This window comes from Elephantulus edwardii, unplaced genomic scaffold (assembly GCF_000299155.1).
Source record: "Elephantulus edwardii isolate Elephantulus edwardi_28Jun2011 unplaced genomic scaffold, EleEdw1.0 scaffold00015, whole genome shotgun sequence".
NCBI lineage: Eukaryota > Metazoa > Chordata > Mammalia > Macroscelidea > Macroscelididae > Elephantulus > Elephantulus edwardii.
In genome coordinates, this window is record NW_006399765.1 from 15,460,668 (window position 1) to 15,484,171 (window position 23,504).

Genomic DNA, 23,504 nt, shown 5'->3' on the forward strand with positions numbered 1-23,504 from the left:
GTCCATCAGGTTTCTAAGACTATAAATCTTTATGGAATGAGACTGCCTATATTTCTCTTGCAGACTGCCAGGTGAGTTCAAAGCACCACTCTTTGGGTTGGCAGCACAGTGAGTAATGCACTACAGCACTGTGGCTCCCCAGACCGAAGTAGGATGCATCCTATTTGTAATCCCTTCTAAGTGAAACAAAAGTGAAGTCAAACACATGGAGAAATACAGAAAGTGTTAACAGAGGCTCTTGCATCTATAAGCAGCGAAGGAGTGACCTTTGGAACTGCCTTTGTTCCCATAACCATGTAAGGTGCAGACTTCCAAGAGCTTCTCTATTGCTCCGCTGAGACCACAACGGCTACATCCCATGAGGTGCCCATGAGGAACCTACAGTATGAATGGTGTCGGGATGGTGGTGCGTATGACCAGACCAGGGTTTTATCAACGACCGTACCAGGCTGTGAAGGAAAGCCGGGCCAAAGTGTAGCTTTTCAGCAGTGCTGTCCAGCCATGGCTAAGGGAAAGGCCAGGATGTGGCTGAGGCAGGAATTTTGATCCAAAGAAAGGTTCAGGAGTCAGCGTGTGGCTGGGCTGTAGCAGCAGCCTGATAGAGAGTCTGCATCCAGGAGGAGGGCTCCGCGTATGCCCAGAATGATGCTGAGACATTGGCTGAAAAAGAATATGTAGCCAGTGGCCCTGGAATGAGAGAAAGCTAAGTAACCTATAATAGAGCAGTGGACTACACCCATTATTGGTGGCTCAATTAGCCCTAGTTCAATCCTAGGCCATGGGAAGAGAAGTCCTGCATATTACCTAGGGATGCTAAAGCATCCAGCGAAAGTGCTAATTAAGAGATGACCATCCCTGCTGTCTGGGAACCCACTACATAGTGGGGAAGGGGGCGGTGTGCAAGCTGGACGTGAACACTTAGCATGAAGAGCATGGGCGCAGAGGTATGTCAGAGGCAGACCTGTGCAGTTTGGCTTAGACAGAAAGAGACAGGCTTGGCTTCTCACCATCCCTTCCTTCAAGGGTGTGAGACAAACAGCATCTACGAGGCCATCCTGTGCTTCCCCATCCCTCATCCCTGCTCTCTGTGGTCCATACACAGCCTGCCTTCCTGCCGAAGTTTATAATGTTGAGGTTTGGTCTGCTCAACGCCCACAGTTACTGGCTCTCCGCTTTGTGGAAATCTGTGTGTCGAGCTAAGAGACCAGCGGGTTCAAAGCCGCTTAGCGGCAGAGGAGCGGAGCACCCACATCCGGCGTTGGGGATTAAGAGTTTAGTGCGAAGAGCACGTGGAAGAGAACACACACTTTATCAGAGGCCCTGAGGCAAAGTGACAGTCCTTTTGGACCATCTCAGGCAGCCAGTGTGAGAGAGTTCTGGTCATGGGAGCACTTCCTGTGGAGCTAAGAGCAGTCTGGGAGCAACTGTGGAACCAGGGAGACTTCTTGGACCATCAGTGTAGAGATGAGAATAAGAGCCACGAGAGGATGTTCTCCAGGTCAACCAATCCCAGGACATGGAGTGTAAAGGCCAAGGTAGGGAGAGGCCAACAACAGATAAGCTGTTCTTGTTATGCGCTGTCAAGCTGAAACGAAGTCGTAACTGACCATCCAGTGAGTTTTCAGAGGCTGTGAACTGCTGTGAGGAGTTTGCCCATCTTTCTCCCACAGAACACCTGATGGATCTGAACCTTGTGCCTTTGGCTTGGCAGTGCTGCTCCTAACTGTTCAAAAAAGAGGAGGCACACCCAAAAAGGGAAGAATCAGGACCAAAGAGTGGAGGCTTATCCTGGACCAAGCACAGCACACAAGGAACACGGCATTGGCAATGGCAACGGCAATCACAATCAAAGTGATTATCTAGGATGGCAACTCCTGGAGGTGTCTCCATGGTAAAGCCACAGGTCTGGAACTGTGCCCAGTGCCCAGAACTACTGCAATGCCAAGCTGCGCTGAGTCGTGATGCCAGTAACCTGGGAATGGACACCAAAATAAGTAAAATGCAAATGGTACCAGGGGTCTGGCCGGTGGGGAGCAATTGAAAAAGGGATCGTCCTGTGCTGTCCTGAGAAGAACAGGGATTTCTAAAAAGACAGTAGGTTCTGGTTCCCTTTGCTTTGCACAGCTGAGTGCAAATCAAGATTGAGACTTCTTGAAAGCTCTTGCTCAGAAACGTAATTTCTTCCCCCTGCCCACCCCCACCCTGAGTCTTGCCAATTGATCCACTAAAGGGTGAGAATTCCAAAGGGACTGAAGTGAAGAGGAGGAGAAAGGGGCTGGTTTGCCCAAACCATCTTTAATTATGCAGCTTATGCCAGCACCAGAGTGCCTCAAAAGGAGAGGCTGGGCGCAGGAGGGAGAGAGAAATCTATAGGCAGGATTAGTGGGAGTAAGAGAGGGATCAGAGAGTGGAGCCGGTAAACACGCAGCACGGAATTCAGATTAGCGCGCAATAGCGCGCGAGCGAGTAATAAAACCAGAAGGGCGAGCGGCATCGATTGTCGAGATTCCAGCCAAATCCGTCATGCACATGTTTCCTTTTTTCCAGCCCTTGCCCCTTGGCTTTTGGAAGCAGAAACACTGAAAGTCTGTGTTCTGTACTAAAAGGTGATCTATCCCCTTCCCCAAAGGCTAGATGAAAAGCAGCTGGGCTGTTAGTGGAGATCAGAGAGGCGCCAGCACCTCAGAGCAGCAGTAGCAGCGGAGGCCCCACTGCGCAGGCGTAATGGGAGCCCTGGGAGGATCCCCCTGGGTTGTCCTCACTTCTGGTGTTTGGTCCTGGGAGCCCGGTGGACACCACCCACCTCCAGGCAATGCACTTAGAACTGGGCCCAGCGGATTTCAAAAAGATATGGAGCTTTTCCCCAGCAAGCTTGGCCAGTGGGGCTTCTCGGTTAAACAGCGGATTAAAATCCAGGGCTCAGTACCTGGCAATTAGCCTGACATGATGGCAGAAGGAGAGTAGGATGCAGGAACCACCATGGGGTTTAGGCAAAGCGAAGGGGTGTGAAATCTTCTCTTCCAATCAGTTAGCAAGTGGATAGTAGTTGAAAACAAGGGCCTGGTCATGTTGTTGTTGTTAAGTGCCGTTGAGTCGTAGGCAACTCATAGCAACCCTGTGAAAGTCCTTAACACTTGTGTGACTTTCATCGTTTCTCCAGGTTCATAGGGGTTCCAGAGGCAAGTTATTACGGAAGTGGATGCCACTCCTGCTTCCAAGCTTGTTTTAATGGGGGAGCTGCACCAAACACTATCCACCATGGGTAACCATTATCACATTTGACACATCAGTGTCCCAGTATTAAGCTTCACAGCAACCACAGGTTACCTCTGTATGGCAAGTGGACACACCAGGGCTGTACGACCTAGAAGAATGTTTTTGGTCTGTACATGCTATACCTATACTATACATGGTCTGTCAGTGCAAATTTCCTGCTCATTTTTAAATGCATTTAAGCATGGGTCCAGGTGGATGAGCACTTGGTGTGCTGGTGACAGGTGCAGGTTAACTGAAATCTCACAGCTTGTTCAAGTTGGGCCCATTCCCACAGAACTTCAAGGGGTACTTCTGCCCCCCACCCCCAGCTCCTGTTCCTGTTCTTTCTCCATGGTCATTCCTGCCTGAGGGTGCAACCTCCCTGATGGGTGACCCAAGGCTGCTTCCTTATCTCTCTATCCACCCAGCTTTGTCCCAAAGCAACAAGTTCTTTATAGCCAGATCTTTTGGATCCAGGTTTTTGCAAGACATCTCTAGAAAACAGCTTGAGAAACAGTTCTGAAGCAGTATCTGATGGTGCACTATAGTCAATCCAAGAAAATAACAGTATAAAGTTTTAACAAGAAATCCAAGAAGGAAAGGAGGAGAAAAGGGAACAGGGAGTTGTTGGCATCTTCTCAGAATAGGAGCCTCTACTAGACTTGTTATCTATTCTCATCCCTGATATGCTGCATGATTGAGCCACCAGTGTTGGGGGCTCATTTTTATTATTTCATAGATGAGAAAGCCAAGGTTTAGAAAGACAATGTGATTTGCCTGAGATCTCCCAGGAGGGGACAGGAATATAGTTTGGGATCCAGATGAGGGCTTGTCCCAATTTCTTTTTTGTGAGGAATTGATTTGGGCCTTGGCATGACAACGCCATATAGCCAGGTCTGTATCTGGGCATGGTGAATATATCTGGCCCTCTTACTGGACACAGCCCATCTCCTACCAAGCCTGGAGGCCTAGGCTTCCTCCTTGAGATTATGCTGAGCTGCAGGAGGGCTCAGAGGAGAGTTGTTCTCTCTACAGTGTGAGCCTGAGGTTGATCCAGGCCTCTCAGGGAAAATGCCAACATGTCTTGGTCCACTGAAGCCTTAAGTCAGGATGTCCTAACCTGGCCGTATTTTTACCTTATTTTCAGAGCACTTCTGGTCTCTACCTACTTGACATCAGTGGTACCTCACCTCCAGTAATGACAACCAAATACATCTCTTAAATGCAGAAAGGCATTATCATGGCACGGTGGCGGTGGCGGTTAGGTGCTGTCGAGTCGAGTACGACTCACAGTGAACATACGAGCAACAGATCTGAACCCTGTCCTGTCCTGTGCCGTCCTCATCATCTCTGGCACACTCGGGACCGCTGCTGCAGTCACTGTGTCAATCCACTTCGTTGAGGATCTTCCCCTTTTCCCACAGTCATCTTTCTAAGCATGCTGACCCTCTCCAAGGAACATGCTCAAAATACGTGAGGCGAAGCTTTGTCATCCCTGCCTCCAAGGAGCACTCAGGCTGCACCTTCTTCAAGACATATCAGTGTAGCCTGGACTGGGCTTTTTCCTTCAATTCTTGATCACTGGTTCTCCTGAACAGAAAGACTTAGCTGTTTGTTCTTTGCGTAGTCCATAGGATATCCAGCACTCTTCTCTAACACTACAACTCAAAGACATCAGCTTTTCTGCTGTCCTCATTCACTGTCCAGTTTTAAGATGCATGGTAAGTGATTGAAAAAAACCATATCCTGGATCAGGTGCACCTTGGTCTTCAAACTGACACCACTGCCCCTCAGTAATTTGGAGAGGTTGCTGACAACAAACAGATCTGCCCAATGCAGTATACCTACTTCTCTCTCCTAGCTACTGGTACCAAGGATATTGTTTTTAAACCAAGTTAAGATGAAATAATTGACAATGTCAGTATTTTTTCCATCTATCATGATGCTGTTTATCTGTGCAGTGGTGAGGATTTTTGTCGTCTTAACATTGCGATACAATCCATGTTGAAAGCTGTGATCTTTGATCTTTGCAGTAAGCATTTCAAGTCCTCCTCACTTTCAGCAAGCAACGTTGTACTGTCTGCATATTGCAGATTGTTGATGAGTCTCCCTCCCATCCTGATCCCGCATTCTTCATAGGGTCCAGCGTTTTGAATGATTTACTAAGTAGACAGACTGAATAGATATAGAGAAAGGCTACAACTCTGACACACCACATCCTACTTTTAAACAATGCAGTGTAGTGACCCTGTTTTTGAGGCTGTAAATAATTATGGAAGGAGACTGATCATCGTCTAACCTCAAATTGCCTGGTAGATTCAAACAAGAGATCTTTTGGTTAGCAATCTGACTTATTTGGTGAGCAATACACAATATGTCACCAGGGCTCCTAAAATGCTTCTCTGAGCATTGCTAAATGTGCCCTGGAAGGGATGAAATAGAAACATTGAACATTTACTGAGCCTCTGGTTGGCACACTTTTGTTCTCCATCTACTGACAACAATTATCAAGACATTAAACTTTAGATCTGTACAGTTAAGAATGGACGTCTCTAGTCAAGGGGGTTATTCAGCACTGGAAATGTGGCTAGTTAATTATCTATTTCAATTTAAACAACAAAGCAGTGAAAAATATTTTCTCATTTGGAGTGACTCTTATCATTTTAGTATTATGTTTCATTTTAACAACTCCATATTTATTTGGTGTCTGAATTGGAATTTGCTGTAAGTGTAAATTACTTACTAGACCTCAAAGATGTGGTACAAAAGGGAATGTAAGCTGTCTTTCATGAATAGTTTGTTAATATTGATTGCATGTTAAAAATGGTAATACTTTGGTGATATATATAAGTTGTCGCTAGATGCCACTGAGTCAGAACTGACTCATAGCTGACCCTCCAGCAGGCTTTCAGAGGCTGTAAATCACATGGGAGGTAATGGTCCCTCCCTCTCCCACAGAGCAGCTGGTGGATTTGAACTGTGTGCCTTAGAGCTGGCAGCACAACTCACCACTAGGTCACCAGCCTTTCCCATTTAAGCCTTATAAAATAGTCAAAATTAATTTTTATGTCCATTTGTACTCCTAGGTTACTATAAAATTTACTAGAAAAAAATTAAATTGTGTAGTAGTAACTCTTATTTTGATTGGATTCTAAAATCCTATTTAGAATCTGTAGTTCTAGAAGGTAATTGATCCCTTCTCATCTGGAGTCTTGAGCTCTGGTGACTTAATGGCAAGAAGCTGTGCTGCAATCCCAAAGGCAGGAAGAAAAACACCCGGAGTCTTGGTGGTGTGGTGGTTACAGCACTAACACAAAGGTCCTAGCTTTCAACCCACCAGCCGCTCCACAGGAGAATGATGACACCGTCTCTGTTTATAGAGATTTAGAAATCAGGGAAGGCGTACTACAGTGTCTTACGGCGTCTCTATGAGTTTGAATTCAGTGGAGGGCAGCGGGTAGTTGCCAGATGACAGAATCAAGCCCAGACTAGAGAAATAACGTGCCCAGGATGCTCAGGTCAGAAAGTGACAGATCTGAACTCAGCCTCAAGTGACTCTGGTGCCAGCCTTGTTGTGGCTTCGAAATGTGGCGCCTCCGTTTTCTCTCAGCTGGCGCTGATGTGAACAGAGGCTGCCCTTGCTTATACTCTAATATCCCCATCACTCAGATCCAGACAGTTAATATTTACATCAGCTGCTATTGCTACCAGGGGACGAGCATTAACAAAAACAGCCCCGGAAAGGGACGGCCTGTGCAGAGAGAAACATTTGCAGGCATCTCACCCATCAAACACGGCTGAGGAGCGCGTGGAAATAAATGAAACACAATGAAATAAACCTGTCAGAGAAGGAACATTCAGACGCCTCGGAAGGCAAGAGGTAAGAACAAATGTGCCTGATACGGGATTGGCTGTGTTTAAAGAAAACATTATCTGACTGCTGGAGTTGAATAGAGCCTAGAGAACAATGGGCCTGGCAGAAATGGAGCTGCTCACACAGAAGCTGAGAAGCATTGTTTCTGGACAGATAAGGTGCGGGCTCAAAGGTGGTGAGAATCGCTTTCCTGTCCTGTCCCTGTCACCATGCATCCATGCATTGCCTCCTAAGGGGAACGTGCGATAGGGTCAGGGAGGGACTGGGACCTGGTCGAGAAGTCCCAGTAACTGTGCCGGGCACTATCTGCACAAAACTCATTCACATCTAGTCAGTTCACACTCACAGCGACTGTACAGGACAGAGTAGAACCGCCTTGAGGGTTTCTGAAGCTGTATATCTTTAACGGGAGTTGACTGCCTCGTCTTTGACCCACAGGAGGGCTGGTGGGTTTGAACTGCTGACTTTTCATAAGCAGCCGAGTACTTTCAAGGGCTTCTCTGGGCATGTTTTTAGGAAAGATTAGTTTCATTTTTAACAGGACCCTGTGAATTGTGACGGTTAGTTTTGAAGGTAAAGTAGGTTTCTGTAACATGCTCGAGAGAGTAGTTGCCTGGTCTGAATTGTTAACTTGCCCGGCTGTTAGCCACGAGGTTGATGTCTTACCCAGCGAGACCTCAGAGACAGACCTAGTTTCTGAAAAGCCCCAGGGAACAGATTTTTTAAAAAAAAATATTTTTACTTTTTATTGATTTGCACATACATCTTTTAATTCATATTGTGTTTCATGCGATCATTCCAATATATTATGTTTTATACAATTAATCACTATTTATCCATGCCCACAATTGCCCTGTCTTTATTGTCCCCACTTGGATCTCTTGTATTTCTTTCACCCCCTCCCTGTATCCACCAAACTCGACAACCTCATGATTTAACCCCTTTCTCCACCCTCAGTGTTTTTCCTCCCTCCCCTGCCTCCTTAGGCTTTCAGACACATTAGTTACCCTCCAATTTTTACAATAATGGTCTTATGTAGTATTTGTCCTCATGAGACTGAGATATTTCACTCAGCACAATGCTTTACAGCCTCTCCCGTATGTGTGTGTGTGTGTGTGTGTGTATATATATATATAATTTTTTTTAAAAAGTCCTTGCTTCTGAGTGCTGCATAGTATTCTATTGTGTGACTCTACCACAATTTCCCAATGCATCTGTTTGCTGATGATCATTTGGGATGTTTCTATCTTCTTGCTGTTGTGAACAACACTGCTATAAACATCAGTATACAAATCTCTGTTTGTGTCTCAGTTCTATCTTCCTCAGGGTATATTTTTAGCTATGGAATACCTGCGTCATATGGAATGTCTATGTTCAGCTTTTTGAGGAAACACTAAACTGCCTTCCAGAGTGGTTGTACCATTTTACAATCGCACTGTCAATGTATGAGAGTTCCAATCTCTCCACATCCTTTCCAACTGTTATTGTGTGCTGTCCTCTTAAACTTTGCCACTGCTACTGGAGTGAGATGGTATCTCATAGTGGTTTTGATTTGCCTTTCCCTTATTGCCAGTGATTTTTGAACATTTCTTCACGTGTCTGTTGCCCATCTAAAGGTCTTGATCTGTGAGGTTATCGCATGTTGAAATGGACTGCACAGCTCCTGGTTAACTGGCTGGTGGTTCTATGACCAGAGAACGGCTATGATGGAATTCCTCAGGGGTTGGCAGCAACACCTGGGCAGTGGTGGGCAGTGGACAATACAAAGGGACAGACCTTAGTTGTGGATGCCACTGGGGTTCCATTGCTGTAGTCCCATTCTCTGGCTTCTTTGAGTGCTGGCTACTGATGTCTCAGGGATGCCCCTCCTTCCTGAGGAAGTTCCCTAGGCAAAGGGGAGCCATGTGCCTGCATTGTTAAACTTCCCTGGAACACCGCAGAGTCAGTCACTGACATGAAGTTATACTCGATTGACTCCATGGTATAATTTCTGCTTCACAACTCCCTTTGGTGCCAGCCTGATTCTGGTTTCCACAACTTGCCTACCTTCTCCACTCTTGACTGTTGTCTTCCTTCTTTCCTGAGGACATGCCTTGGTAAGTACTTGCACAAAGAAGTCCTCTGTTTCTTAGGGACCTAGCCTAAGATACTCATTGACAAGGATGTTCCTGAGTTTGGGAAGTGTCTAAGTAGGTTTGGACTGAGAAAGTGCTAAAAGGCTGGACTCTGGTCATAATTGTGTCCTGTACCCCCTTTCCCATTGTGAAAAACTATCTGTTCAGTGCTTGGGACAAAAGAGGACATTGTCCGGACCACCGGCTTTGAGATAGCCAACAGAAGTTTGAAAAGTTTAAGAAACTTCCTATTGAACAGAAAAGACTTCTTCAGAATGGAGGTCAGCAAGGTCTCTTGTTTCTGGACCCCACAGTGAGCACTGACTTCTGGGATGTGTGGACTGGCTTCAAGTTGGATGGGCTCTGTACACTAACTTTTAATAGGTGGAATGAAATGAGGTTGATCTGTAGTGTGCTGAAGAAAAGGGTATCTTACCAGGCACATATTTAATCTGTTGTATATAAGATCCAACTATGAGTTCTCTAGTCTAGATTCCCACACCAGTCATTTTCCTGTTCATGGTCTTGTTTCATCTATGAATATACCTCCAGTGGATCTGACATGTGAAGATTCTTCCAGGTAAACACTGTCACTAACAGGCCAGCATTTTTATCTGTGTTTGTTGGTGTTAGGGGTCATTGAGTCAACGAGGACTCATAATAATGCTGTGACTATCTCTCTTTTACTTTTCAAAGAGAGGAGCGAACTGGGGCAGAAGGGTATGCAGGGAGAAAAGTGTAACAATGAATGAACAGAAGTCCAAAATCTCTGTAAACGTTCATGAAAATTAATTTTAAAAAATCCATGACAGAAAATCCCACATGGGTGGGATGAAAAGAAATTTGGGAATAAATTGGAAATTTTCACATGTGAAAAGAAAATAATGCTGTGACTAATTTTTGCCTTCTCCTGTACTATCCTTACAATCTACGCTTCAATCCAGCCACTTTGTCAATCCAGTCCTGATTAGCAGATGGGGAAAGTGTCACTCATCCAGTTCAAGGGACATGTGCAGGGCAGTGGCAGGTATGAGCTGATCCTCAGCTCCCCACTATCCCCAGGCTCTGACATGTTAGACCAATGTCTAATCACTGCTTAGTGGTCTCTTAGCTCTCCCCTGGCTCCAGAGTGTTGGTTTGTTTGGAACAAAAATGCCAAGCGGCAGTTGTGCACTTATTTGTGTGGCTTTTTTATTTTAATTTTATTGTTTTTGTGTGAGTGTACCGTCAAATCAGATCTGACTGGTACAGGAGGAGATTGTCCCTCCTTCCCCGGCAAAGCATCTGGTGGATTCGAACCGTGTGACTCTGGGATTGTAGCTGCAGCTCCTTGCCACTAGGCCACCAGAGCTCCCCCATTTGTGTGGCTTTTTAACTAAGAGTTTTTTAACCCCTCCTGGAAAAATACAGGAATATGCCTGCTCTGGTTCATCACTGACTTCCTCCATGCCTAGAATAGTGCCCGGCACATGGCAGCCAATACTTAGAACTTAGTAAACTTTATGCGTGGGTAGGTGAATGGATGGATGGATGGGTGGGTGGATGGATGGATGGATGGGTGGGTGGGTGGATGGATGGATGGATGGATGGATGGGTGGGTGGATGGATGGATGGATGGGTGGGTGGATGGACAGAAAGACAGATGGGTGGTGGGGCAGAGGGACTGCAGTTCCACTCTGGTGCAGCTGGCCTGGCGGATCTGCTGAGCGTGGGACACTCTCACTCCCCTCCCACCCACCCAGGGCTCTGGTGATCACCTGTGGTGAGGAGGCAGAGTGGAGTCCCCAGGGTCACCTGGGCGCTGCCCATTGGTGCTGACCACAAGGAAGCCAGTCCCCAGGCAGCATGCAGAAGAGAAGGAGAGAGAGAGAAACACAAATGAAAACGTGCGGCACAGTGAACAAAACTGCAATTCTTGTGGCTCGGACGAGCTCACACTAAGTAGCAAAAGAATACTGTGATCCAACACAAGCAGGTCTGAAATAGATTATTTAAAAAAGGAACCAGGGTAAGAGTTTCCATTTATCAAGCACCCATGACATGCCAGGTGCTCTGCCAGGTGCCTCGTGTACAGTGTTTCTGTGACTTAGAACAATGCAGAAAGGTCAGTGTTATTATAAATGAACCTGTCACCTATCTACCCAAGCTTCTTTCTCTCATTTCTCCCCCTTTTTTATTAAGTGGTGTCCCCTACCTTGTACTCGCTAAGCCTAGAAACGTGAGTGTCACCCAGTATCCTATTTTCTGAGCGCCTACTTCTAATCAATCACTAAGCCTTGTCAATTCTTCTCCCTGTAAAGCTCTTGAGGCTGCCATCCAACCCCAATTTCATTACCAATGTTTCCCTTTGATTCTCTTGTCATCTCACTCCTCCTCAGTCTATTCATTTCCTCCGGTTGAGATATATCAGTGACCTCTACAGCTCTCAAGGTAAACTCCAAAGCTCTTAGCCCAGCTCGAAGGCCCTAATGATGAGTGCCCAGCCTGCTTCTTCAGTCTGAGCGCTCTCTCCTCTCCCACTACCACATCCTATACTCGACGCCAAGCCCAACAATCTACTTTCCATTATCCCCACGTTTCTTTTTCATTTTTTTACACGTTTCTTGTTTATAGGTCTTACCTAGGCTATTGGCCATGGTCTTTGCAAGCACTTGTTATGCATCAGAGAGTTGGACAATGACCAAGGAGGATAGAAGGAGAATTGATGCCTTTGGGCTGTGGTGCTGGAGAAGAGTATTGAGAATACCATGGACTGCTAGGAAAACAAACAGATTCATCCTGGAAAGGGTTAAACCGGGTGGCTCCTTGGAGGCAAGGATTCTGAGGCTCCGTCTAACATACTTTGGACATGTTGTGAGGAGAGACCAGTCCTTGGAGAAGGACATCATGCTTGGGAGGGTGGAGGGACAGCGCAGGAGGGGAAGGCCCTCTATGAGGTGGATTGATTCAGTGACTGGGATAATCGGGATGGGAGTGTCAGAGACAGTGCGATTGGCACAGGACAGAGCAGAGTTTAGGGCTGTTGTACATAGGGTCGCTATGAGTCACAAGCGACTCGACAGCACATAACAACAACAACAACAGGCTATTGGCTTTACATGAGACATACTCCCATCCTTCCTCTTCACCTGGCTGAGAATTACTCAGTGTCAGATGTCATCTTTGTACTCCTTCTCTCTAGAAGATCTAGGGTGGCTCCCCTATTTTGAGACAGGTTCCCTCCCATTAAACATGTGGTTGCCTTCCCTCAATTCTGTAATCCATAGGGTACATTCTGTCTTGTTGACTGGTGTGGTGCTGTGGGGCCTGATATTGTACCTAGCAGATAATAGGCACTCAGTGAATATTTGTTTAATGAATGAATGAATAAATGGATGAAGAAATGGTGGCTCTGATTACTGCAACTCATTCAAGGTCTCAAAATTAGAAATTGGCAGAAGCAACAGTTAAAATCAAGTTTGCCTGAGTTGAAGGCTCTTGTCTTTGTTGACCTACCACTTGCCTCTCGAAAGAGAATCATCCAGTAGGAAGGGGTATCGCTTAACACTTGATCAAAGGGGGCAGGTTTCTCCTGTAACATTCCTTAACAATTTGTCAGAAATTCCTCACGCTAAAAAATAGAGGTGGAGCACTGATAAACCGGAAACACAGCATTTCAGAAATGAAAACCAATGGCAAGCTTGATTAATGGCTTTGAAATACTACAAAAGTCATTACCAGTCAAAAATAGCCTTAGTACACCTACTTTAAAGGTGTCGGCAGTTCTCCTATTTTCAAAGCACATTCTAAATGAGGACTCATGGGCTAAATCCAACCCCACCACCCATTTGTTTGTTTGGTTTTGGCCCTAGTATATTTGCTTGTGTGTGTGCATGTGTATGTCTGTGCATTGACAAGAATTGCTTGTGCTATTTTTTTTTTTTAATGTCTAGAAAAATATCAGAGAAGAATATTCCACGGCATGTGAAAATGATACAGAATTTTAATTTCAGTGTCCACAAATAAAGTTTTACTGGACCACAACCACATTCATATCCTTTGTGGCTCCTTCTGGGCTCCAGTGAGAACATTTAGTAGTTGTGACAGAGACCATATGGCCTTCAAAGTTGAAAACATACTTACTCTCTGGCCCCTTGCAGGAATATCTGCCAATCTTTGTTGTAAGTTGCTATTTTCACTCATTTTTTTTTAAAATTTTGAGGTAGAAAGATGGGGACTGGTTGAGCTTTCAGTTCGGAAACAAGAAACAGAAGGTTTGAAAAGAGATGACTCGTATATTCCCTTGAGCCTCTTCTGCAGGCTCTTGATGGTTCTGTGCTGCAGTCGCTTCCCTACCTCAGTCCCACTTCTTCCATCCATTCTCTAAGCTGCAGTGAAGCAATCTGATCTTTGGTGACAAAGGACATCTGTTCATGCCTCTCTGCAGGCTCCCTCTGTCTCTGGATAATGCTCCTGTTCCATAACCAGGAACACAGTGGACACCACGTTGATTCTGAGGCATGGCGACCCCTGTGTGTTAGAACAGAACTGCACTTCCTAGAGTTTTCAATGACTGAGATTGTGCAAGTAGACGGCCTGGTATTTTCTTTGGAGGTACCTCATCGTCGACTCAAACGGCCACACTTTTGGTTAGCAGAAGTAGCTGTAGACGGTTTGCACCACCCACAGACTCCTCATTCTACATGCTCTTGTTGTTATGTGTCGTTGAGCTGTCTACAACACATAGCAACAATGTGAATAACAAATAATTCTAAATCCTGCCCTGTCCTGAGTTACCTTCGACACACTTGAGCACATTGTTACAGCCACTATGTCATTCCATCTCAGAGTCTTTCTCTCCTGCATGGACCCTCCCTTCTCCATACTATCAAGATAGATGTTTGGGAGCCTGGCTCTGCTTGACACTTCAGCTTTGCCTGTGATCACTACTAAGCTCATCCAGTTGCACAGATGTCCTAGCCTTGACTCTTTTGCCCATTCCCATTCAAGTTCATTGGCATCTTCTTTTATTTTCAAGGATTTGTACATACTACTTCATCCTTGGCTTGGAAGACCTGCAATACCTTACTCTCCAACATAGTTGAATATGGCAACGGTTAACTCTTCTTTCAAGTCTCAGCAACCACACACTCTGGGAACGAGTACCCTAAGTTGATTTAACTTTTCCTTCTCTGTGCTCCCTGAGCTTACTTTTATCATAGTCCTTATTATACCATATTACTATAATTTATCTAACTCTCCCACTTATTACCACCTACGAGGTGTCTATTATAAAGCCAGGAATTACACTGAAACCTATATATATATATATATATATATTTGGTGGTGGCAGCGGTTTGTGCCCTCAATTAAAAACTGACCCACAGTTGACCCTCTGGTGAGTTTTCAGAGGCAGTAAGTTACAGGAGGAGACGATCCATCCTCCTGCAGAGCATCTGGTGGATTGGAACCATGCACCTTTGGGATTGCAGCACAGCATTACATTAGCCCCATGAAGGACATGGTGTTATTTATACCTGGAATCACAGCGGTGCAATACCTTCTTTAGCCTGGATACAATGCCTGTCCAAAACCAAACACAATACTCTTAACTTCTAGAGGATGAAGGACCACATAGTAATAGTAAGGTGTGCAGTCAATAAATAAATGCTTGTTGCAAACTAAATGAATGAATGAAACTCTGGTTCCTAGTCAACATAAACACTTATGTATATTTCAGGACTTCTGTTTCTCCATTTATAAGATGGGGATAAGAGGCATCTGGCAAAGTTTTTATAAAGATGAAGTGGAAAGCAGTTAAGGCCTTAATTTGGTTGTAGGCACAGAGGAGGTGCCTCCCTTTCCTACCTTGAACTATATCCCGTGCTATTCTCAGCAGTAATGCTCAGATGTCAGAGGAATGAGCACAGGTGTAGCAGGACAGGTGCAGAGAATGGGAGATGTTTTCCCTGGGGCAGCCCAGTGCGTGGGGCAGCAGAAGAGAACTGAAGAATCCTAGGTGTCAGCAGAACAGAGGGTTTGAGTAGAAATAGGAGAAAGCATTACACGTGCAGAGCTCAATATGGCTCGGCTCATCTTTGCCCTATCTCTCCTCCTTGGGTACACAGAGGGCTTCTACTCAGCCATCAGGCTGTGTCATGGGACTAGTCCTTGCCAAACACGTGTAAAGGGAAGTGACATGAGTCATTTCCAAGTGCGATGTTTAAGATTGTGTTTCCCACCTTTAAGCTTTCACTTTCCTTGTGTGAGGATACAGGCATTCTTTGAGGACATGTGCATACTAAATGGCACAGAACAAATTTTAATTATGTATATTAGACATTAATGGAAACACTGAAAGTGTGCAGAGATAGAATGCTGAGTGTCTCAGACTTCCTTTAGGATTTCATTCTTCTTCTAAAGCAATTAATGCTGAGCGCAGAGGGTGCCAGCAGGTTAAGGATGGCACTGGAGCAGATAACCCTGACAGTCAACTAATCACTTGTTAGCTTTAGTATGTTCTGGAAGAGAAGGGAACTTGGGCCTCCCTGAGCTACATATCTTTCTCTCAAATCCCAGGACTTAGCTCGTGAACTCCTTAAAAAATGGCCAGGCTTATCACACTCTAGAGACTCAATTATCAGTATTATTAGAAAGAAGTCACAAGAGAGGATTAACAAATAGAGGACTGGGACCCTAAACTCGTCCATGAAATCCAGTTTCGAGTATTGACAGTATTGCAACAGTACCATGAAAATGCTGTAAGCTTTAGAGTCAGAACTGAGTCACACGTTTAAAGAACAATGAGCTCTTTACTGAATCCTTCTGAGCGTAACCCTACTTCTTTCTTATTAGCAACCATGTTATCTGACATTTCAGCAACATTGAAAGATCTACGAGCAGTTTTGCACATTAGCGGCATCCAGCTGGCAGAGATGAATGCTGAGCTGCTTGGCAAGAGTAGCCCTGCTCTGCTGGTTACGTGTCAATGTGGTTTTCAGTGATTTGGCAGTTAGGTCATGATGTAGTCATCTTCCTTTTTGTGATCAAATGAGGTCCTTCTCCATTTAAAAAGCATTTTTCATATAACGACCTGATCTATGGAATCGAATTATGTCTGTCAATAAGTAGAGAACGGGTGTACTCCCTAATTTCTTATGTAAGGGTAATAATCATGCTCATAATTTATTTAGTGTTTCATATTCTCCAGGCTTCTCTTGAATCATGTCCATTGTAACTTCTTATCAGTTATACTCACTTTTCGACACGATGACACATAACAACAACAATACTCAGTTATGATCCCATCAGAAACCTCAAGTGGAGCTCTGTTTATTTTTAACTCTTGTTTCCAGCCTGCTCAACTCTTCTCCCTTCTTTAATTCCTGATTTTAAGAAGATCTCTTTTTCTCCTCTTGAGATGTGACTGCCTTGGGGCAACAGATTTGAGACGATTCAACTCAAATACTGAGTAACTCTTGACATTGTAATTATTTTTTAATCTGGAAGGATAGATTGGTATGCTCTGGGGACATTCCCAAAGGACAAGAGATGGTCTTAGGTCATCCCGGGAGCCTCAGGTGGATACAGACTGTCAATGAAGTGCGTACTTTTGGTTAGCAGTGCAGCTCCCTATGAACTACACCACCAGGGCTCAATGACCCTACAGAACAGATGAGAACTGTCCACAGTAGAACTGACGCCTGGGATTCATCAGTTCCCTTTTGCTGCTTCACTCACTGGAGAAACATCCCTCAATCTGAATTTTAGGTCTTTAGGGCTAAAATCTTTATGGAAGCTAAGTGCCACCTCTTTCTACTTCAAAGTGGCTGGCAGGTTCTAAAGCTGGCCTTTTAGAAACCAAACGCTTAAATACTGTGCTACCATGGTTCCTTAGTAAATGCATTAGGAGAATCTTATATGCAGTTCATTGAACCAATGACCTATATCATGCAGAGGACACAACCTTGCTTGTTGGAAGTGAAGAGGACTTCTAGCGCTTGTTGTTGTTTAATGCCGTCGAGTCACAGATGACTCATAGTGACCCTATGAACGAACAGCCTGAGCACTGTCATACATAAAGTTTCCAGAGGCAAGCCATTTTGGAAGTGGATGCCGCTCCTGCTTCCAGGCTTGATTTAGTCGGGAAGCTCCAGCCAACACTGTCCACCATGGGTGCCCATTACCACGACTAGCACATCACTGTCACAGGCTTCAGCATCACAGCAACCACGAGTTACCTCTCTACAGCAACGCACAGACCAGTGCTATACCACGTTCGGCTTAGTAGCACAGCTTGTTGTACAAGGTCAAATAATACAGCCTTCAATATGGATTGCATCATAATGTAAAAAAAAAACAAAAAATTCTCACCACTGGACCAATAAGCAACATTATGATGGAGAAGATACTGAAACTATCAACAGCTTCATCTTGGTTGGATCCACAATCAACACTCTTGGTAGACCAGGAGGAGATCATGATTTCCCTGGGAAAGTCTACAGAGCGGGCCCTCTCCAGATTAATGAGGAGCAATGATGTCACTTTGAAAACTAAGATGTGTCTTATTCAGGCCATGGTCTTTTCAGTCACTTGCTATGCATCTGAGGACTGGACAGAGAAGAACTACGACAGAAGTAGATTTGATGCCTTTGAGCTGTGATGTTGGAGAAGAGTATGGGTTGCCAAGAGAACAAACAAATTTATTTTGGAGAAAGTGCAGCCAGAGTGCTCTGTGGAAGCAAAGGTGATAGATAAAGCATAATCTCACATATTTTGGGCATGTTGCTAGGAGAGACTATTCCTTGGAGAGAGACATCATGTTTAGAAAGGCAGAGGGTTAGCTAAAGAGGAAGATTTTCACCCAGATGGACTGACACTGTGACTGAGTGCAGCAATGGGCTCAAGTATGTCAGAAATTATACGGATGGCACATGATAGTGCAGAGTTCAGATCTGTTGTTCGTAGCATCACTATGGGTCATACTCCACTCATGGGTATCTCCCAATAACAACATACTTAATAAAAATCCATTATTGATCTGTGGGATTGGCCTGAACACAACTGTCTTGCAAGAAAAGGTCAAATGTTGAGAGGTGAAGGCAGCATTCCTGTTCCCTCTTCTTTTCTGTCCTTTGAATCTAGTTTGTGTGTCCATCTGATTAAGTCTGTATAATTATATGAGGAGTAGGAATCAGGTCAACCTTATGGCATCTGTCCTTAGAGAACAGCAAGGAGAAAATATATACTCAGTATCAGAGACCCAGAAGGGCAGGAAGAAGAAAGGGGGGAGGGAGTTATTGATCATCTAATTTAGGAAGCTCTAGTGGCAAAAAGCTGCACTGCACTCCTGGAGGCACATGGTTCAAATCTACCAGCGGCTCCTCAGGAGAAGGCTGGGCAGTCTCCTCCTGTGCAATTAACTGCCTCTGAAAACCTCCTGGAGGGTCAGCTATGGGTCAATTCTGACTTGATGGTACACAACAACAACAACATCATTATCTAGTATATCCTTGACTACTTCTATGCATTTTCTCAAATATTTAGGGAAATGACCAATGAAACCAGCTTTAAAAGCAAAGCAGTAGGCTCACAGGTTAAGTCAGTTCGCCAAAGTTACACAGTTACCTTTGGGCGGCAGGATTTGAATCCAAGTTTCTGTGATCATTAGTTCCTACAGCCTCTCGAGGAAGCTTTATGTGAGACAGGATCTTCCATCTTGAATTGGAGCAATGGGGTAGGGCAATGGGGAGGAAAGGAATTGGAATTGAGTAATTCGTATCTCTCAGTTAGCATCTCACACCACCTGTAGCCTGCTAGTCAGTGGATAAAGAAGTCATGGGCGAACCATTCCCCTCTAGAACTCAGTCCTGGCACCTGTACAATGAAGGCAATGGCTATTTATTGCCGATGGAAGTCTTTGCAGGGATGAGAATCCATTGAGAGAGAGGAAGGAGAAATGTTAGATGAGAGGCTTTCCCTTCATACTTAACAAGTCAGCACCCACATTCATTGCCTGTTGTCAGAAGGACCACAGTGGCTTCAGCGCATCAGTGCCAGGTAGCATGAAGCTATGGTGACACTGGCCCCTTCTATCACACTTCATTATTCTGGAGTTCAACGCTCAACACCTACTTCCAAGGGGGTTGTTTTAATGGGATCATTAGAGAGTGTTTACTAGATTGAACTGGTGGCTGTCTTTTGCAAGGCAACTCTGCAAGTGGCTTTATGGTTTGCAAATTTATTTTGTCTCAGTGACTCAGCTCAGTTTGTAAATCAAATCAAAGCCAATTTTTCTAACTGCCACTCTGTGCACCTCACAGGAGTTTGTAGAGCCAGCTGTTCCCTTGGCATCTGGGGCCAGAGATGGGAATGCCACTGCCTGGTGGTGCTCAGAGAAGTCCCAAGAGGAAGGAGATGAATCCTATTTGAGCACCTACTTGACCCTAACAGAGGTACAGGCAGGTCAGAGGAATCAAACTTTATTTTCTGAAAGGTAAAGAAATGCAGATAGGATCAATGTAAACTTAATGACAGATGGGCAGAAATGATAATGAGTCAATTTGTAACTCAGGATACTGGAACTCTAATATACTTAAAGGTGAAAGGAATTTTTGGGGAGTAGTAAGTGAGGTCCCTGTCACAGCAAGCATCCAAGCAGAAGCTGAGCGCTTTCCATAAGTGAAAACTACATCAAGCACAGCTGATCTCCTATGTCTATCACTTCTCCCTGACTTCTCAGAGTAGGCCTGGCATATGCATGTGGTTTACATTTGAATAAATGAGGCTGTGGAGGAAGAATGATCTGTTATCCATCTATCCCTCCATCCCTCTATCCCTCCCTCCATCCACCTGTCCATTCAAGTGACTATTCAACATATATTAAAGTTGATGCATGCTAGAATCACTTAAAAAGGCCTTTGGGCCTGTGGCCCTTGGGCCTGGTTTTTGTGAATCTCCCGAATAAAACAGGCTGGAAGCAGGAGTGACATCCACTTCCAAAAAAAACTTGCCTCCGGAAACTATGAATATGGAGAAACGATGAGGGTTGTGTGTTCAAGATTTTCATTCATACGGTCACTATCGTTCATCTATGACTCGACGGCACTTAACAAAAACATGCTAGAATCTAGGGGTATACATTACTCAAATAGGCAGTCTCTGCACTTGGGCCACTCACAGTCCAACAGAGAAAAACACACTAAGCATGCAGACAAATTAAAAAATGTCACAGCTTCAACCTCTGAAAAGCACTAAGAAAGGAGAGTACATTATACAGTGAGAGTGAAAGTGTTAGGGGTGTGCGCTGAGGGAAGCTGGGCAAGGTCTTGATGAGAAAGTGAGTTTTAAGCTACAGCCTGGCAATCAGAGCATTCCCAAGTGAGGGGACAAGATGAGCAAAGACCTTGAAGGTGGAGAGACCCTGATGTGTTTGAAGAACTGGGAAAAGATAAGTAGGCTGGAGTGCAAGGAACATGATGTTAGAAGCCTGGATGAGGCAAGGGAAAGGGAGGGACCAGATGAGGCAGACCACTCTGGTGGGAAGAAGGCCTGTGTACAAGAGAGCAGCAAAATGAATGACTGGATGGGTACCTGGGGTGGGGTGGAGGGATTAGGTAGTGCTGTGTGTTAATGGATTTGGTTGGGACTGAATAACAGTTGGATAGGAGTTTATCATCAGACCATGAGCGGTAGATCTGTTCAGAAAGGAATCAAATAGGGTGCGGGTGAGGTTAAAGGTTCCCTATGAAGTCCACCTACAGCGAGGTGCTGACTACAAAGACACGTTTACTGCCAGTATTTCCTGAGTGCTAGCTTCTTGCTCCAGACCAGCAGCTAAAAACCTGACTGTGGAATTAGTGACTAGTTAAGACAAAGCAGGAAGTACCCGGATAGTGCGAGTCATTTGAATGATCCACTGCTAACTGGAAACCTGGAAGTGCCCGTCTACCCAGAGGTGCCTTTGCAGAAAAGTCTGGAGATCTGCTCTCAAAGATCAGCCCTTGGAAGCCCTGTGGAGCACTGTCCCATTGCAATACACATAGGATCACTGTGAGTCAGGGTAAACTCAACAGCAGCTGCTTTTAAGATCAAGTGGTTCTTTAGTCAAAGGTCTTCCCAGTAGTACTGGCTAGTAGTACTGGCTGGCCCCAAGACCATGCATGGACCAGCATCTGTTGCTCTGTAACCATGGGAAGTGGCTGAGAATGATCTTGCTGCCACACACCCAGAATCTGATGTGTCTTGTGGTCCCAACTGAGTTGACTCCCTGCTAGGCTGTCTTGCAAAGAACATTCAAGTTCAAGGTCCCTGGCTTGAGCTAGCCACCCACTCGAACACAAGACAAATCTGGAACTCTGCCCACCTCCTGGACACCCGTGACCAGGTTGGTTCCTGCCACTTGAGGACCCTCAGAAATGGAATGAAGCACTGACCGCACTGGGACCTACATGGATGTTCCCCATAATGGCCTGAGCGCCCTGCTTTTCAGTCATTTAAACTTGGAAGTACTAAATTAGAACCTTGATGACGATCAGAGACACTATAGAAAGATAAGGGTTAGAGCTGTTCATTGTATCTATGGCTTGGGGTTAGGCTAGAATGAACACTTGAGTCATTCCAAGTGGCAACCGTCTGGCTCTGCAGGATACATCCAGGTGACCACAGGAATTGATTCGAGTCTCCAGGGACCAGGCAGCTCCTTCAGCACCACCTGCTTTGCACCTGCACACAGGCGGTCACACTCCAGGTGACACTGTCTGCCAGGATGGCAAAGAGGTGGAGGAACTTGGAGAGAAAATACTGGTCTGTGTAAACTCCCCTTCAGGAGTTTATAAACCCCTGGTGCCTATCATATTTTCCTCTCATTAAAAGGAACAGTATTTTCAGGACACCCTCAAAAGGGGGAGAAAGGGATTATTGTTATCAGGTGCTGTCAAGTTGAGTACAACTCAGAGCAACCCTGTGAACAGGTGACCTGAATCCTGCTCTGTCCTGTGCCATTCTCATTGTCTCTGACACACTTGTTATATTGTTATGTGCTGTCAATTCAGAAGTGACTTTGAGCTGCCCCTCCAGTGAGTTTTCCTAGGCAGTAAAACACACAGGAGGAGACTGACCACCTTTCTCCCACAGAGCAGCTGGTGGATTTAAACCTTGTGCTTTTGAATTGGCTGTGCAGCTCCTTACTAGATGAGTCTAATATTGATACCTGGTCTTAAATGTTTGAGAGGAACGCTTCATGGGCAATGCATACCTTCAGGCAGGATTCTTCTTTAATATCAGAGGCTCACGCCTAGCACAGGGTAGATAAAATACAGGTTTCTTTCCCCCTCTGGCCTGTTATGTGGTCATCAAATGTCCTTCTTATCTCATATACTGAGAGGGCTAACTCGCTGAACCCTACCAGATTGGTGTTTTGTGTAATCTGGTTCTCTGCTGGAACCATATGTCTGTAGATCTAAATGATGGCCCTCACTCAACTGGAAAACTGAGACTCTGAATGGTTGCAATCACCAAGCCCCTGGGCCCTTCTGAGCCCAGCCTGGGCTTGACCAGCTGGACAGTCATAGTCAGTCGTGCCCTCTCATTTGGCCGTGTGCAGCCGTGCTGGTGCCCACGCCACTCTAAGGATGATTATAACCTGCATGTCTAACAATTGTTGACAGGCGATCCTTGTGATAAGGTTAGGTAGGGAGCTTCTGTGTTCCTAGTGCTTTAAATGCCACTGCGATTCTCTGGCAGATCAGCAGGGTGACTCCGGAGAGACCTAGCTGGGCGGGGCCCTACGCCTGTAAGGACAGTAAGTCCTGAAATGCCAGCGAATTATCTCTCTCATTACTGTTCAGTTGGAATCAACTTATATGGCTGATTGGGGTTCTGAGGCTGGAAATAGCACACGAAGAGACTATCCCTCTTTCTCCCGTGGAAACACTGGTATTCTCTTCCATTATCCCTACACATACTTGTTACCTCTCAGGTCACTTGCTCCCAAAACTCTCCCATCAAACTAAGGAGCTCTGGTGGCCTAGTGACTAAAGGAGTTGTGATGCCAACCCAAAGGCATGTGGTTCAAACCCACTTGCTCCTGGGGAGAAAAATGGGCAGTCTCACCCTGTGTTGATTTACAGCCTCTGAAAACTCCCTGGAGGGTCAGGTATAAATCGGTTCCCACTTGACAGTGTGTTAACGATTAATTCTGCCAGGCTATACTTTGGGAGGGCTTACGTCCTAGAGAAGGAACTCTGCGGGTACAGTGTGTTATATGTTGGGCTCCTGTACAG

The 23,504-nt window shown here is 45.3% G+C and overlaps 1 protein-coding gene across 1 annotated transcript in view; it reads right to left on the bottom strand.

Annotated features, from left to right (window-relative positions):
- PTPRT (protein tyrosine phosphatase, receptor type, T) overlaps positions 1-23,504 on the bottom strand; it is a 975,109-nt gene that overhangs the window by 218,672 nt on the left and 732,933 nt on the right. The window contains exon 14 of the mRNA XM_006881719.1: positions 11,001-11,057. Coding sequence (XP_006881781.1) covers positions 11,001-11,057 — 57 coding nt within the window. The remainder of the gene's footprint in view (positions 1-11,000; positions 11,058-23,504) is intronic.